General features: G+C 42.7%; 1 protein-coding gene across 8 annotated transcripts in view; it reads right to left on the bottom strand.

Moving 5' to 3' along the window:
- ESR1 (estrogen receptor 1) overlaps nt 1–18,566 on the bottom strand; it is a 395,652-nt gene that overhangs the window by 23,982 nt on the left and 353,104 nt on the right. For 7 of the 8 annotated variants that reach the window (XM_053592428.1, XM_053592426.1, XM_053592424.1 and 4 more), the window contains one exon: nt 6,958–7,091. The exons of the other annotated variant lie outside the window; for it this stretch is intronic. In XM_053592428.1, coding sequence (XP_053448403.1) covers nt 6,958–7,091 — 134 coding nt within the window. The remainder of the gene's footprint in view (nt 1–6,957; nt 7,092–18,566) is intronic. 8 annotated transcript variants of the gene reach the window in all.

The raw sequence follows: 18,566 nt of genomic DNA, 5'->3' as shown, positions 1-18,566 counted from the left end.
GGTTGGGTCTCTGCAGCCCTGATGCTTACCTTCATCCTAAACTCATGATACTAAAAGAATTAGTTAATTCGGTGCCTCCTGCCCACCCCAGGCCATGACTAGGCAGACCTTACTCACGTTTACACCTCATACCAGGCTGTTTTAAGCATTCACAGAATGCAGAACGGCTTGTTTTAGAATATACTAGAGAACTTTTTTATTTTAGTGGAAATTTTATGATCTATACCAGTAGTTTTCCCATTCTCCTGAAAATTAAAGATAGACTTATGGTCCTTACATTGTCTTTTGGAATTTTACTATGATGTTTTGTCTTAATTATACTCTAAAAGATAACAAAATGCTAATGTCTCAATGCTCTGTGTCTATGTGATCAATGGTTTTCAATCCAGTAAATAAAACCCTCTCCCCCCGTGATGAAACGCGTGGTCAGCACCGAGACCAATCCAGATAGCCCAGGAAATCCTGAACGGTTTCCTAAGTAACACATTATCACCAATGCTTATGATGTCTTAGAATATAGCAGTTATATTTTAAGTATCTCAAATAAATACTAGAACAGAAGCAAACAGAATACATAAATGATGTATTCCTGCCAAGACCAAATGATGTCGCAGCATGGGGCACAAGCAAAGGTTTTGCCATAGTTCTGAGCACAGACAAGTGCTGGGAAAACGCATTCGTGGCCTGAGTACTTGGTAGATTTCCATGTCAGATGCACAGAGACCAGACATGCTGTCCCAGGCATGTTGCAAATAGCAATGTAATTTCTGCAAAGCATTGTTTGCAGAACATCAGTTTGCCTTTTAGTTTGTATTTTATTTGTGAATTTGTTTTGCTTTTATACTTATATAAGAGCTATAAACATTTGTAGCTCATACTCAGTTGTCCATTTAAGTAAAAAATATGTTCCTTCATATTTAAGCAACATTGTAATGCTAAGAACATTTTAATTCAGGACTGGGACAATAAGTGGGTATTTTTTTCCTTTTCAAAAGTGGTCCATACATTATCCAAATGTAATGCCAAGTTACATAATTTCAGGACCTTGAAAAATGTAGGGGAAAAAATGGCCATTGAATCAAAGACCTGGGAGATGGCACATATACCCCCGCCCCACCCCTTATTGCTTCTCTCAAGAGCACAAAATGATAAGCAACTCCTCCTTCTGAGATTCTTAAAGTGAATGGAGAACTGCTTCCAATATCCAGAACACTGTAAGGATGTCCAGTCTCCTCCCAACATCTGCTACCTTTGGGCCCGCCACAAATTTGCATTAAAAATCCTCATGCCCCCCCTCCCCCCAGTTTCTCTAGTTCTCAGAGGTTCCAAAACATCTCTGTAACAAGATACAGAACCAAACCCATCCTGCTTGGGGCCTGGGACGATTCTATTCATAAGTTGTGAGAATGCGTTCTATGAGCCCCAGGTGGCAGGGCAGAAATCGTGCCTTAGAATTTCTAGGCAGGGCCTGATTATCTACTAAGAGAGAGGAACATAGTGATTCTCTTCACAGGCACAAACCCCAGGAGTTTGTATTTGGAGATTGTGGACCAGGTGCACTAACATTCACGGCACCTACTGAGTGACAGTTGTGGTGTATCACACGGTACTGTTTGGTCATCCTTTCCGGAACCACAGGAGTTCTGTGACTGAGGAATCACGATCGCCATTTTACACCTCATGCTCAGGGAAGCTGCTTATAGAAGGGTGTCTATACCAAGGATGCTGCAGAGTTGCTTCTCTCAAATCCCAGTGCTCTCTGATGACACAGTCCACACTATACCATGTGTTCAGGAAGCTGACATTGACTATGATACTTGTTTAAAGCAACTCTAGAAGCTGGTAGCAAGGTAAGGCTCAGAAAGTTGAGTGGGTGGCCTACAGAAGCTGAAAGCCAGGGAGGAGGAGATGGTGACCCACTTAATAACTAGAAAGTGCCATTTATTACAAAACAGTGACAATAAGCAGGCTCCCTAGAGAAGAAGCGTGGGGTTACAAAGAGCTCCGTAGATAACAGAACCAAGCCCCCTCCAACATGGCCACGCAACGGGCGCACCTGATAAGATGTCCAAAGCCTGTTGCTGTCATCCACTGTTGAGAATTAATGATCCTCAGTATTTACAGTCAAGGTTTTAAAAATATTCTTTCATCTAAACATAGAAATTCTCAATCACTGTGTTATTTCTGCACTTAAAAGTATAAATGCTCCGAGTGATTGTCAACAACATGAAGGGAGTACAAATAATCCAGCTCCAAGAGAAGAAATATTCTTTGTGAAGAGAATTTATTAATCATAAAATAATTCACGTGTGGCCACTGGATAAACACAGATGTCACCAGCATCAGCTCCGTGTGTATCAGGATGACAAGATATGCCACAGTGGAAAAGCAGACCCAGGTGACAGGCAGCAGCTGGCCCCGTGTGATGTTCCTGTTTAATATAGTATAACACTCCTGTTAAACATTCCATATCCCTCTTTTCACCAAATGAACACCAGCGTATGTACTCAGAGATGTGGCCATAATTCTGCCTAGTATTCTGTTTTCCTTTAACTTTCCAGCTCAGGCTTTTAAGTACCTGTGAGTTTTTTCTGTCTCTTAGTTCATCAATTCAAAGAGAAATGTCTGAAGATCAGCTGTAAGTGAATAGGTAATTGAGGCTACCGTGTTCCAATAGCATAAGTCATTTCAGGAGTAGCCATGGTCCTGCATGAGACCAGAAGGCCCCAAAAAAGACTTCTAGGAAACTGGAGCTGACTAGTGGGCCAGGAGAGGGGAGACGACCTGCCGTTAAACAGAGGACAGAAAACTGGGCACTGGTTGGACAAAGTCACCAGGAGCAAAGGGGAAACATAAACAATTATTAAATGGAATTTGAAGGCTAAACCATTTATTAGAGATTGCTGGTTTATACATATAAAGCTTTGCATGTGTGTTTTTCTGAGCCTTGAAAAACGTCCACAGTCAAGGCTAAGAAGGAGGGTCAGCTGATGAGGGATCAATGAACACTCAGTAATCCCACAGAGGTCACTAGAGTTGTTTGCATCAAGATCTTTCCACATTAAGGTTCAATCACAAGCAATTTCTAACCATGAGAGGAATTCTGCTTTAACATTTTTCTAGACATGATTAAGTAGCTCAATTAACAAAGTCTCAGGATAATGGCCTGAGTCTATTCTCTGTTATTATTGTTACTGTTGAGTCCCCACTGTTTTTGGTAAGCCTCGCTGGAGGGTTTTCAACTAAAGCACTTAATGATATTGAAAAAAGACAAGAACCTACTCGATGTAAGTCAGAGATTCTCATCCGTGATGACCAGGCTGTCATTGACCGAAAGGTCTAACGCATTCTGTGAACCGCATTGAACACTTTGTACGAAATTTTCTCCTTACCCACAAGAGCCTAAGGAGGTAGACATTATTTCTTCCACTTAATAATTAGATATTATCTAGATCCTACAGAGCACTGAGAAGGATGATCTGTTTCAGAATGGTAGGAAGAGCACAGGAAAAAGAAGGCCTGTCCGAGTTCTTCTGGCCAGAACCAGCAAAGAAGCATCTACCAAATAACTGAATGGTGTTACGTCTGTTGACAGTCAGCAGGCTAAAGACTGTGAGGAAGGCAAAAAAAAGTATAAACAGTTTATAAGGAAATCAGAAAATGCAGGCATAAAGAACCAGCGATCATTCCAAGTTGAAGTCAAAAAAAAACTTAAAGGAAAAATAAAAGCATAAAACTGTGACATTTGTTTTTGTATCTTTGGCACAAAGTTCATAGTAGGAACTCAAGAAATATTGAAATATCGAATAAATGAATGAATCAATGAACCAAATGTGAGATTGTGTGGCACTGACTTTAAGAATCAAAAAAATCTGGAGAAAAAAATTAATAATAGATTTGGATGGAAGTAAGACTTCTTGAATAAAGTGAGCCTAGAGAAACTAGAAATATTTGAATTGTCGTGGAGGAAAGCTGAGCAGAAGGGAACGATGACGCACAGGCTGGAGCCTCTTCCCCGGTCCCCCCTGCAGCCCAGCCCCTGGCCTGCCCACGCCTGCTTTTTCATAGGTTTTTGCTCTTGGCTTATCTGTTCTGCTCTTACTTGCCCTCTGCTTGAGCTCTGTCCAGCTAGTTCTCAGAATGCCTTGAAGTTGGCATCTTTGGATTAGTGCAGAATGCCTCTGTCCTTTGGTGTGGAGTGGAAAAACAAACAGCATTTGTCCTATGGATGAATCTAGGCTTTTGCAAGCAAGGCAGCAAATTATTCTAAATGAGGCAGCAATTATGATGAGTATCTCCCACTCCCAAATAGCTGTGAAGAGGGCTTTCCATGGAAATTTTGGCCTTTGGGAGACCCTCTCATGGCTCCCAGAAGGACATGCCTAGCAGGTCCTCACAACAACCTTCCCATTTCTCTCATGTCTCAGCCCCCAGATCAGGGCCAATATCAACCCAACCTCTCAGACTTTGGCCTCTGGGGCTCAACACAAAACCTGACGTTCCTCCAACACTGAGATTCTGCTCCCAGGCATCAGAGAGGCATCTTCCAGCTCAGGTTTCCTGCCTTGTGTCCAGTCTGGCTTCTGCCAGAAAGTTCTGGCATCGGAGTCACTTTGTCACTCACCTCATGATAGGTAAAGAGTTTCCTCAGATTGGAGCCAAGACCTGGTGGAGTTTTTAGAAAACTCCCCATCTCTGGTTGTGGGGGAAGCAATGGCTGAGTGCGGCACCCTTCACAGGCTGATTGCCTTTTTGACTCTGTAAAGGGCTCCTCCTACCATATCATTGTCTTCCCGAGGTTTGTCCTTTTTGATTCTGTTTTTCACAAATAATCTGAGACACCAGGAGCTGGGCTCGGTGGCAGGCCTGCTTTTCTAAAATGAAGCTCAGTTTTGCAGTTAAAAGAGTGGTTTCACTCTGTGCAGAGCTGGGAGACGGCTTCTGTTTGGTGACTGCTCTCCTCAGCCAGCAGCTCTGTCCTTGATGGAAAAGACAAGCTGCTGCTGTGCTATCTCACGAGAGAGACAACCGCAAACTCTATCAGTGTACAGTGCCTCATATTTCCAAAACAGTACTCCAAGCGTTCAAGAGGGAGGAAGTGCCCAGCGGATTCTAAGAAAGAAGTGAAGGAGAAAGGACAGAGCGTGGAAGTTTAACCAGGGTGAGGGGAAGTCAGAGGGAGGACCAAAGTCTACAGCTGCAGACCCGGTTCAAGGTTCCAGCCCCCACCGATCTAGCCTGGAATAAAAGACTTTCTTGTGAGGGCTAAACTTATTTCCCTCCCCGCCTCCATGAGTTCCAAAAACCTGGGTCTAGGAATCCAATGTTTTGATGGTAACTAGTCTTGACTTTTTAGCCCCACCTAAAATAGGAACAGAAACAAAACGACAATGCAGAAAAAGGCTACGTGGGTCTGAAGGAAACATTCTTGATTACCAACATCAGAGCATAAGATCAGAGCTTCCACGCGAGCTGATTATACAACTCTTGAGTAATTTCACTTCCTATGGAGGACACTTTCTCCTGGCTAAAGTGAAAAAAACAAAACAAAAACAAGTCCCAGCCCTGGATAGGCCTACTCTTCCCTGAAGTTACCAGCGGCCCACGTGAAAGCCTCCGGCATGTGCCAGCCCGTCACCGAAGAAGGAGCAGGTTCCGGACCTGGCACCGTGCAGCCGAGTGGCACTGCTCCCAGAATGCTCGTCCAATAAAGAGCCATTGTGGGATCTGGACCCTTCAGTGCACAGGACAAACGACTCAAATGAAAAGCACAATGCGTGTGAGTGGGACCAGAAACTTGAATGGAGCAGTAATCACTTCCTTCGTGTCGATCCCATTATTTCTCACGGAACTTTATTCTGTAATTCAGTTCTTGCCTTGTGTAATAGTGCCGATTTCCATTTATCAGTGGATAAGCGGGAATGATTACTGTGATGACCATTAAGCAGCACAGGGTACTAGCATGGTGGGAAGAGAAGTAGAAAATTGTTAGGGGACGTGGGAAGGGGTTGGCATGCAGCAGGAAGAGACAAAAACATCCCAACAGAGAAGGAAGGGACAATTCCCTGTGTGCGATCGGCACGACAGCCAGCTATTGGGGAATCTGAGACTGTGGTTAATGTGTAAGAAACTAAATCAGGCCTGGGGCTTCAAAACAGCTACAATTTCTGTGTGGGAATGAGGGACGAGGCACAGAGTAGGCCTGGAGGAGGGGGACAGTCTAGGTTAAGGGCACCTCCAGGGCAGCTGCTACCCAATTGGGAGCTCCAGGTCCCCCGGCTATAGAGCTAGTGCTCAGATCCAAACACTGAGGGCCTGGGAGGAGTCGAGGTGCTAATTCAGGCTGAACCATAGTTTCCATCCCAGTGACCTGGATTGACTCTTTATACAACAGACAACAACACTACAAAAAAAAAAAAAAAATACATGCCATTCTTGGCTAAGCTTTCTTGAATGAATGACCAGGAGGGGACAGTAGAATTAGACTCCATAGACCAAATGGAAAATATTCTTTCAGCTGGACAAATTCACTGTCTTCCATGTTCTTTCATTTTAGGGCCAGGCTTTTCTCTCTCTAAGCCAATTATATTTTTAGCTAATCAGTTTTGACCAGAACATGATCTGTCTCAAATAACTCTCTACATAACTAGCAATGGACATATATCTATATACATGTACTGTTTTAATCAAAACATCCCCATATCTTAGGAAAAATATAAATATTTCACCAAAAATGCCATTTGATTTAATGTCCAATTGTCATTTCCTCACGTGGCTATTCGGCAGACACAGATCTACCACCGTAAGTAATCTACCATGGCAGATTCTTTTCAATACGTGTCAGTGGCTTCTTTCAATTGATGACATTATGCCTTTGTAGGGGGTGGATTGTATCTGGTCAAAAATACAAATAAATTATTTTATCCAGCATCAAGTTCTCTCGCGTTATCAACTCACCAGAATTAAGCAAAATGATAGATTTGAGGCACACAAACTCCTCTCCCTGCAGATTCATCATACGGAACCGAGACGATGTGGCCAGCAACATGTCAAAGATCTCCACCATGCCCTCTACACATTTCCCCTGGTTCCTACGAAAACACAGCCCCCAAAAAAAGGTGTTAAAGGACAGAAAGCTTCCACAAGACACCACAAAGTCATAAAAATCTACTGCCTCCAAATCGGTAACGAAAACGCCAGCCCCTTCTCTTCACGGAGCATGAACGTTCATTTGAATTCTAGAAGGCAAGACAAAAAAACTGATTTTCCATCCATAAAGTATTCTCATTTTAAATTCTCAGGAGAGGTGTCCTGTTCAATCTCCACGTCTGCTGGGTTAAACATACAGTTTAACCTACAGTTCTGCAGTTCTTCAACCTACGGGTAATCGAAAATGATTAGGATTCAGGTAAATGGTTTTTCTAATAAATACTTATCAATCCATCTCTGTATTCTCAACAGTTATGGAAACAAAAACAGGGCCTCTACTCTCAAGATGCTCATGGCCTTCAACTAATATAACATGTTCTAATAGACGTGCGTCAAGGTGATTCTGAAGTACAAGAAAAACTTTGATAACTGTGGAAGTTGGGCTGGGCCCGCAGGTGTTGTACAGATATTCCTAAGAGGTGGCATTTGAGTTTACACTTTTAGGGAGCCTAGTTTTCATCAAGCAGAGGTATTAACACATCCTTGGAAGAGGACCCTACCCATGGAGAGGAAGAGCAGCATGAAAGAATGTGGAAGACTGTGTGGCAGGTGAGGAGACAGGAGATGAATCTGAGCAATCAGGAAACTTCCAGGTGACTAAGGACATCCTACATCATGATAAAAAGTTCACGCTTTTTTCCTTGGGATCAAGAGTTCAACATTAGTAGTTGCAAATATTAAATAACCTAAGGTTTATACATGTAATATTTTATTAGATAATAACTGTGTATATTACTGCATTTATGGGGTACCATGTGCTGATTTTATATACAATTTGGAATGTTTACATCAAACTGGTTAACACAGCCTTCACCTCACTTATTTAATGGTTGTGTTTAGACTTTTTATGGTACGTACCCTTGCAAGTATAGGGATCACTACAGAATTTAAATGAGATACTACATTTGAAAGGAATTTGATTTTTGCTCATAAGTTGAATTTGGGGCATGACGTGTTTGAGGAGATCAGGAAAATTTTAAAATAGTCTATGCATATTCAAAACACATTTGTGAAATATACAAACATTTAAAACATGAACGCTAAACAAATTGCTTTGTATCTTGTTTTGTTTTCAATTAATAGATCTTGGAGCAATTCTTCAACTGCTCTGAACAGCAGAAGAAAATGCTATAACTTCTTTAATAATCTTTATTTAACTTTTATTAGTTGACATTTAGTTTGATTTGAAATATTTTACTGTTATGAACATTCCATTCTGCAAGTATCCTTATGTTTATGTCTTTGAACACATTTATTGATAGCTATAGAAAATCCTCCAACACTTGGAATGGCTAGATCAAAGAATTTATGTCTTTTTAATTTTGATAAATAGTTCAAACATGATTTTCAAAGAGCTTTCACCAACATATTGGCATAAGTTTTCTCTGAGCTATCTGTTCTTTTATTTTGCCCACATTTTTCTGTCGGGCTACTGGTCATTTTCACATTGTGGAAACAAAACAGATAAGAAAAAAATCTGGTGCAGTACAGTGGGATACATTCTCCAGAAAAGGTGGGGAACAAGAGCCTCTTGCATCTAATGTCCATCTCCCCAATTCAACCCATGTAAATATTGAAGCAATTTTCGTAGTATTCACAGGTAAAATTAATGAGTTTTTCTAGAAAGTGCTATGAATGGAGTGTAGCACACAGCAGGGACTATATTGAAGTATTAGCTACCGAAATATTGATAAATAGAAGATACATGTATACCAAGGGAGAAGTTGGCCTTTTAACCTGAAGTATCCAGCAAGCAACAGCCGCATGCATTTATATTTTTTGCTTTGACTGTGAAAATATGGATTTGTGGAAGCTCTCAATAAGCAGAAGGGAAACTTCAAAAGCTATACCGCTCAACAAGAGAACGAGAGAGTGGTCATACCCAAGGGTCAGTTGCCCTTAAGTGGGGAAAATATGCTAGAAATGGGTTTTTCTTGCCATGTAGTTGAATTTTTTTTTTTAAGTAGTCCATCTTCTTTCTAGTGAAAAAAGTAAACAAGGATAGAGGAAAGTGTTTGGAGGATGAAGCTTTAAAAATAACAACTCCTAGCCAAAATAGAGAAATGTTCCTTTCTCAGTATAAAGTCTCTGTTTACTTAACAGACTGTACACCGGCGGGGGGGCGCCTCTGTGTGGGAGGAAGCCTGCTGCACCTGCTGCGTGCAAAAGTTCAGTTCAGAAGCTGAGAAAGTGGCGTCTTCACAATTCTCCTTTCTTCTTGTCCCTTTCCAACAGTCTCCCACATTTTCCCATAAGGAGCTCATGCTTTAGTCTTCCAGCAAGAGTGTATTTTTCTCACACTTGAGAAAATCCTGCTTCTTGCTGGATTTCCTGTTATTTCTAAACAGCAATTATTACCTGTCGACAGCACAGTGCTTGCTCTGCAGCACACACTAGGAGCCGCAGACTGTGCCCGTGGCGGGGGCACAGCAGAGTGGAGTGTATTCTGTGCGTGCCTCTGCGTGTTTCCTTTGGGGGCGGAGGGGGACACATACACTGACTCTTGGTCACACAGATATTATGACAGGAGGACCCTGGAACCTGCCTCCCAGGCAAACATACGTGTTTCACATTTGGGTGGGGAACCGAACTTTGAAGGCTTCTGGGGGATACTCATTGCAGCAAAGCACAGATTTCTAAGCAGCACTGTGAGAGGCTAGAAGTCGCTTATGCTGATGTCGCCATAAGAATAAAGTCCCTATATTTTTTCACTGGGAACAATTCAATTGGACTAAACACTTCGAACAATCCACTACTTGTGTCATACATAAAACTTACTTACTTTGATGACCCCAGTGATATTTTTACCGACGTACAAAGTACTCCAATGTTGCCTGAATCACAGCAACTAGCTGTGGCCCTGTCCATCCCTCACTAGCATTACTGCAAGGAGAAAGGGTTGCCACATGATCAAGTGCAAACACGATTTATCCACCTTCAATCTGGTTCAAATCTATGTGGACTTTGAAAATTAGATAGACATGTGTCACTTGCTTGATGCAAAGGAGCCCTTCCTTGTCTACGGGGATTAATACACATCATGGCCAGGGCTTCATTTCCAAAGGCCCATCAACGTATTTCATACTGACTTTAAGGAGCAAACCCGCTAAGAGCCTTTGGTGCAACTCCAGGAGGAAGGGATGAATGATGGCCTCAGAAAAGGGCTGTTTCCTGAGAATCTTGCAGGAACATTATACAGCAAGACAAGATTAGTCTCAATCCATGAGGTGCTCCTGAGGCTGAGAAACACGTGGGGACTGCGAAACAAGATTTATTTTTAAAAGAGACCCAGCTTCAGTTATCGATCAAGAGAAGCAGTTTACCAAGCAGACCAGGCTGAGCCCCCCACTGTGAGACGTGACAGCCTGCGGTGATGACCTCCTCCGTAGATTGCCCCAGTCTGCCTTTCAGAGCTCCTCAAAACCCCCTCGTGGGAACTCCGTCCCACCACTTCCCCTCCCATGCAGTTCGTTTGCACTCATGTAATGGGGGAAGAAACAGAACTGGAAATAGCATGTGCTCATGGCAGGTCCTGGGAATTTCTCCAATAAAAATGAAAGCCTGTTTTTCAGAAGCCCTAAGGCATCTCTTCTTCAACATAGGAAATAAAGAACGCTGATGAGGGTGTGCCCACCAAACCTCCAAACCTGTGCTTGCGTCTCTTTAAAAATGTGCCTTACAGGGTGGCGCCTGTGGCTCAAGGAGTGGGGCGCCCGTCCCATATGCCAGAGGTGGCGGGTTCAAACCTAGCCCTGGCCAAAAACCAAAAAAAAAAAAAAAAAAAAATGTGCCTTACAAATGTGGTTACTCACTAGTGCCTCTTTGTATAAGAGGAAATGGATAAATGCAGAAAATTTCTCATAAACTGAGAAAACCCCCGAGAGATCAACATAAGGCATTTAATTTAGCCATCCTGAAGAAAAGTACAATATGGTTAGAGAAACAGGCTATCAATTAAGATGCTGTTCAAAATCAATAATGGCAAGAATAGACGTATTTAAAGAGCTTCTGTAGCTTTGATGCTACAAAATCTCTCAGAATGTACTCTCAAAGGCTACAAATGCATGAATATTTATGTGACCGAGAGGTTTACATATAGAACTCTTTGAAGTATGGAAGAAAGTACTGAAGATGAGAAATTATAAGTAATAATATCTTGAAAGATGCAAAATTTGAACGAAAAGTTGGACTCAGGCCTGGCTGCTAGGGTTCAAATCTGATGCCACTACTTACGAACTGTGTGATCTTAAACCAATTACTTAAACCCTGAGTGTTTGAGTGGGTGTGTAGACAGAACCACTCAGGTTGGGTTGCAGGTTGAGAGACATAATTAAGCCATTGACATATGGTGGCTGTTTGATATAGCAGTCGGCCCATGTAGATTAATAAACTGGTAACTGGAAGTGGAGCATTACCATACAAAATGTTCACTTCCTTAATGCCAGATAGTAAGGACACAGAGAGAGCAAGCTAGGGAGTCTTATTACAACCCTGCAAAGTATCAGGTCTGAAATAACTGGGAAGGTAGACCATGTGCCTGGGGCTGTGGTCAGAAAGAGTCACACTGACGGTGCGCAGTGGACACTAAAGCCACCGTCACTATAGTATTACAGGAAAGAGGTCAGCTCAGAGGAGAATTACATAGTTCTCAAGTAGAAATTACAGGGAACAGAGAAAGACCAAAGATAAATGGTCTTATAAGTTTGAAAAAAAAAAAGTTTCTGGCCATGAAATACTAAGAAATGCAACTGAAAAAGGTTTTGAGTGTAAAAGGCCCAGTAAAACTTCTCAGTTTACAAAGTGACTCAGTCTTGCAGCAAATGGCTCCACCAAAAGGGTGTTCTTCTTTCAAAGTTCATTGTGTCAAACAGCCTCAAGGGAGTCACAGATAAATCATGAGGCAGAGGCCAAAGAACCTAAGCAGCAGCGTTAGGCATGCAGGGGAGAAGGTGGAGAAAAGTGAACCCTTGCTTACCATTGGTGGGACTGTAAATTGGTAGAACCATGATGAAAAACAGTATGGAAATTCCTCAGAAAATTAAAAATGAAATTACTGTATGATCCAGCAATCCCAATACTGGCTCTATATCCAAAGGAGATGAAATCAGTATGTCAAAGAGATTTCTGCACTGCTCATTCACTGCAGCACTAGTCACAAGAGGGAAGGTACGGAATGGTCCTGAGTGTCTATCAAATGGATAAATGGAGAAAGAAAATGTATAATGGAATACTATACGGCCTTAAAAAAGAAAGAAATCTTGTCCTTTGCAGCAACGTGGATGACCCTGCAGGACATTAGCATAAGTGAAATAAGCCAGGCAAAGGAGAACCCAAGCCACGTGATCTCACTCACACACGGAATGCAAAACAGGCTACCTCAAAGAAGCCAAGAGCACAGTGGTGGTTATCAACAGGACCTGCAGGGGCAGAATACAGGTTGGGGTATGTTGATCACATACTCTTCTGATATATGTTGATCACCATATGCTGAATGGGTGTGTAGACAGAACCACTCACATTGGCTACAGGTTGAGTAGATATAATTAAGCCATTGACATATGGTGGCTGTTTGATATAGCAGTTGGCCCATATAGATTAATAAACCATATGTTGATCACCCCTGAGGATACTGCTAAGGTTTGAGTCTGTCCCCACCAAAACCCATGTTGAAATTGGACCCCCGTGTGATAGTGCTGGGAGGTGGGGCAAAGCGGGGTGTGTGTGGCTTGTGGAAGTTGATCCCTTGTAAGTGGCTTGCTGCCATTCTACCAGTAGTGAGTCCTTGCTCTCGACACACTGGATTAGCCCTCTCACAAGAGTGTGGGTTGTTATAAAGCCAGGACGCTCTGGGTGTGGCCTCTGCACACTTCCCCTTTGACCTTCTCTGCCATGTGGTGATGGGGCAGGAAAAGCTCTCACCGGAACCAGGCAAATGCCAAATGCTGGCCCCAAGTTTCTAGGGCTTCTCAGCCTACAGAACCAGGAGCTAAACAAACTTCTCTTATTTATAAGTTACCAAGCATCAGATATGCTGTTATAGCCACGCTAAATTAACTAAGACAAGTACAAGGTTTCAGTTAGAAGTACAAGGTTAAGTTCAAGAGCTCTACTGTACACTGTGGCAACTACAGTTAATATGCATATTCTAGCAATGTGTGGCACACATAAAAATTGCCAAGAGTGTAGATTTTAAGCATCTTGTCACAAATAAATGAAAATGATGTGAGCTAATGCATAAGTTAATCAGTTCAACTTTGCCATTTCACCATGTCTACATATTTTAAAACATAATGCTATATGCCATAAACATATACAACTTTTGCCTGTCAATTAAAAAATAAATAACAATAATAAAAGAAAGAACATCAGTCTGGAGAACTGCGTCTAGGAAAGGGCTCCGGGTGTGGTTATAAACAGATGGAACCGACAGGAAGCAAACAGGATAGAAGCCACTAGGTTTCCCAGATAGCCACTACTACAGAACTAAAACGCGAAGCTTCTGACGGTTTGAGTCTCCAACCTGCCGTAGCCCAAGTGTCCACCAGCAAAAAGTGCTGTGAACACACTATAGCCCATCGAAAGACAAGCTTCTCAATACCCCCTTTGATCAGGCCAAGGAGAAAAAAACTGGAAGAAAGAACCTCCCGACAGGTTCACACAAAAACAGAAAGTTAGTTCTTCCCAGAGAGCAGAATTAAGGATGGATCCAAGAACGTTCCAGCCCCTCAGAGTAGAAGCCACCTCCAGTCTGCCCACCGCTTCATGACTGCTGGGGAAGAGTGATCCTGAGTCTTCCCTTCTTCCCTCTTGCTGAATGCAAGTTTTTATTACAGCTATTTCACCTTTGTGCAACACTGGATATTGGGCGTATATAGGGGGTGCAGGTTGCCATGCCAGGGGGAGCTATGTCTGGACGTGACAGGGTGAACTGCACCCACTCTGAGCTGGGTGCTGCAGCTGGATGTGACTGTCCCCCCGGGAAAGAACAGAGCACGTTCTGGGTATGGTGTGCTTGGATATTTGGTAACAAAACTGAAGACGGTAACCAAGACTTCTGTGCTCCCCAAAACATCTTTCTTTGTCCTCCTGGATTTCCTCCTGGACAACATTTCCTGCCTCTGTTGCAGGCGAGAGTGGACACGTGTGACTGGGTTCTGGGCCCTGGGAAGTGAATAGGAGCCATTTACACCACATCTGAGATGAAGTAGTTGAGAAACAAGTATGCCTTCCCCCGTCCTTTTCCCCATTGACTACCTGAATCCAGGCACTTCAAAAGCTTTGTAGCATGCACAACTAGAAGTTAGAAGGATTCTGGGTTCCTGAATGGGAGGTCACCCACAGGTCTGACACCTATATCAGACAGTGACCTGGACAAGAAATAAACTGTTACTGTGTTGAGCGGCTGAAATTGCCTGATTCCTTCTGATCATAACTTACTCCCATCACGTGGAAACACAAAAACACTTTGGGATGCAAGGATATACCCATCTTCCATAGCCATGGCTACTGAACAACCAAAGCGGTATTAAAAATGTATTTCCATAGCACTACACTTTATAGATTTGAATCACCTCTCACTGGCATGATTAATATAGGTGTAAATGAGTACAATGCATTTGTTGTGGGTCAAAAAAGGGTTGGCCAAGTTTGGAGGAAGGAAACCCCAGGAAGATAAATTGTATCACTAAAGGCCAAGAGGTGGGAGGTGGCACCTTCCCGGAATGCTGAGTACTCCAGCTGGTCCAATTCTGCATTTCTAAGAAGAATAACTAGCAAAGTGGGCTTACTGAGAGTGTGAGGATTGGTTGATAAAAGACATATGAGATAATATAGGAAATAATAAGGGGAAATCACCAAAAGCTTATCAGTGGGTCACATGATCAAACAAATGCTTTGGTATAATTAACTTAGTATCAGTGTGTAAAGGAGATTTGGGGAGACAGAAGATGAGGCAGCAGGTATGAGAAATAGATTAGAAGGCCCGGGATGGCAACCATAGTTATAAAGAGAAGTATGTTTTGAAATCCTTTGCAAAGGAAGAATCAACACATTTAGGTGAATGATCCACAGTGCTGGGAAAATAAAAAAGGATTTAAGACCCCTCTGAAACTGTGTGCCAGGATGACTAGAAAGATGATAAAAGAAATATCACAAAGAGGAAATTTTGGAGGATTTATTTCCTAGTATAAGAAAACAACTTCCTCTAAAAATCGAGTTTAAAATTTCAGCGGACTACTTAAGCAGAGATGATAGGCAGCAAACTGAAAATGTGGGTCTGACATTTAGGAGAGGACAGGGTTAAATATGTCAATTTAGATGAGGTTTTTTTCCACTTATGAGGGTGGGTATCTTTCAAATCAGTTCCCCCTGCACAGTGGCTCATGCTTATAATCATAGCACTTCCTAGGCAGAGACGGAAAGTTGATTTGAACCAAGGAGTTCAAGACCGGTCTGGAAAAAATAGTAAAAGCCCCATCTCTACAAAAATTGGGAATATTATAAAAAGGTGGTGGCCTGTGTCCATAGTCCTAGCTACTTGGGAGTCTGAGGCAGGAGAATCACTAGAGCCCAAGAGTATTGAGCTATGATCCCATCACTACACTGTAGTCCAGGTAACAGAGCAAGACTATCTCTATAGATATAGATATAAATGATATATATATCTATATCATATATCATTATATACACATTTATATATCATTTATATATACACATATGTAATTTGTATATATCATTTATATATATACATATGTATGTACATATGAAATATATAAATATATATCATATATACACATATGTATGTACATATGAAATATATAAATATATATCATATATATAAAATCTTTTAAATCAGTGCCCAATATTTTATTGTGTCCTTATTTAAGTTCTCTCTTATTTATAGGCATTTATATAGTTCCAATTTTCAGCTACAACAATGTGCAATTATTTTTACAAATACATTTTCCTACACCTGCAAATGTCTTAAGAAAAAAATCCTTACAAATATAATAGCAGAGTCAAGGAGTATAAACATTTGCCATTGTACTAAGTACTGCTAAAATGCCTTTCAAAAAGGTTATAGCAATTTACTCTGCCCCCAAAGAGCGTAGAATATTTGAGAAGACAGATTTCTGGAAATATCTGAGGAGTGAGCTCATTGGGGGAGAAAGAGAAAGAGAGAGAGAGAGACAGCCGTGGGGGAGAAAGAGAGGGAGAGAGAGATTAGAAAAAGAAGAAGGGGAAAGGGGGGAGAGAGACTGAGACAGAGGAAAGGAGTGAGAGATTAAGAGAGAGAAGGAGAGAAATTGAGAAAGGGAGATTAAGAGAAAGAGAGGGAGACTGAGACAGGGAGAGAGAGAAATCAAGCGAGAGAGAGAGAGAGATGGAGAGGAAGGGAAACATACTGGAAAAGAGAAAGAGATTGGGGGATAGAGAGATCAAGAGAGCGAGGGAGAGAGATAACAGAGAGAGGAAAAAAGAGGACGAGATTGAGAGAGAGACTGGAAAAGATAAAAATACAGAAAGACAGAGAGAAAGAGAGTGACCGAGATGAGAGAGAAAGAGAGAGATGGGGGGAGACTGAGAGATGGTGGGCAGGAAACAGGCTGAGGGCGGAAACTGGGGAGCCGCAATGTCTCCGGGCAGAGAGGGAGAAGCTGAGCGGTCAGGAGGAGGACGGGAAAGAGAAGGCCGGCAGGCCAGGAGAGACTAAAGCAGCGGTTCCCAACCTTCCTAATTCCGCGACCCTCTAATACAGTTCCTCCTACTGTGGTGACCCCCAGCCATAAAATTATTTTCATTGCTACTTCATAACTGCACTTTTCCTATTGTTATGAATCGTAATGTAAATATCTGATATTAGGCGACCGCTGTGAAAGGGTCGTTTGACTCCCAAAGGGGTCAAAAGGGAGGGACCGATGGAGGGAGTGAAGCAGAGAGCTGGGGGCAACAGAGGCGCGCTGAGGCACCCTCATCACGAGAGAAGGAACGAGAGAAGAAATAAGATCCACGCAGAAATTCTGAGATGTTAACACGAAAAACACTTTCACCTCAAATATTTCAGTAAATGGGATGAAGTGATATTATTTGCAGAGAATAGGGGAATGCAGCCTGAGGCTGGAGCCGTCAGGACCTGGGAGGCTCCCCGAAAGGGTTCTTGGAGCCATGGACCAGCCAAGGTGGAAGCTCCTTAATGAGCCCTCTGATTTCTGGCCCTCATCCAGTCTCTTCCAGTCCATTTCTTAGTACCCAGCTTGCAACTAATGCTGCACAATACTCTGAACAAATGCAGACTTTCCAGAGCACCTGCTTGTGCTATCTGCTTGGATGACCACACTTCTCCTCCTCTCCCACCTGCCCTCGGATAGATACCCCCACCTGCCCCTGGATATCCTCACCTCTCCCACCTGCCCTTGGATAGCCTCATCTTTCCAGGCTCAGTCTACCATTCCCTATTCTTGTCTCCCTCGGTTATGTGCTTTTCCCCTGTGCTGTGAGATGCCCTTTCTGTCAGTGGCAGCAAACGTTTTCTGTAAAAGACTAGAGGGTAACTGTTTTAGGGTTCATGGGCCACATGGTCTCCATGGCACCTGCTCTACTGTGACATTATACAAAAACAGACATAAACAGTATCTACCCAACTAGTATGGCTGTGTTCCAATAAAACTTTATTTACAAAGGCAGTAGCAGACTGAATTTGTCCTGCTGACCATCCTTTGCCCACTCCTGCTGTATCATCATTGTCCTACATCCAACAAACTTCTTGAGCACCAACTATGTACCCACATGGGTTGGAGGACAAGACTGGGCCTTTCTCAAAAGAAGCTTACAATACACGTGGGTGGTAGATAGTTTTTAAAAAAATTTTTTTAAAAAGGATTAAAGTTGTAATTAGTAGTATGAAGGAAAAAACATGGCCTTTCACCACATAATGGTGGTGAAACAGGGATCCTCTTGAGAGAGAAGTTTGCTGTCACAGGGTGACATTCAAAGAGGCCTGAGAGAGTTTGGGTTTAGAGGAATCTATTTGAGGGTTGCTAAGAAAGAGTGCACAGAGGGAGCGGAAAGACAGCATCTCGGGGGAATATGGCCTAAGAGAAAGACAGGCCTACGGATGACTCAGCAGGAAAAGTGGGGGGAGAGGGGAGAGAGAAGTAGGGGCACAGCAACGGTGTCGGTGTTAGAGAAGCCGAGGAAGATGAGCACAGAGTTAGGGGCCAGATTCCCCTGCTAGCCTGGCTTTTCCCAGCAGTGTGGGGTAGCCTGGGGATGAAGTGAAGAAGTAGATGGTGAATGTGGCCCAAGGTGGAAGAGTGAGTCTCTAGGCCCGGAGAACAGTTGAGGGCAGAGAAATTCTA

Source organism: Nycticebus coucang, chromosome 5, assembly GCF_027406575.1.
Source record: "Nycticebus coucang isolate mNycCou1 chromosome 5, mNycCou1.pri, whole genome shotgun sequence".
NCBI classification, from domain to species: domain Eukaryota; kingdom Metazoa; phylum Chordata; class Mammalia; order Primates; family Lorisidae; genus Nycticebus; species Nycticebus coucang.
This window is presented reverse-complemented; position numbering and strand designations above follow the sequence as displayed.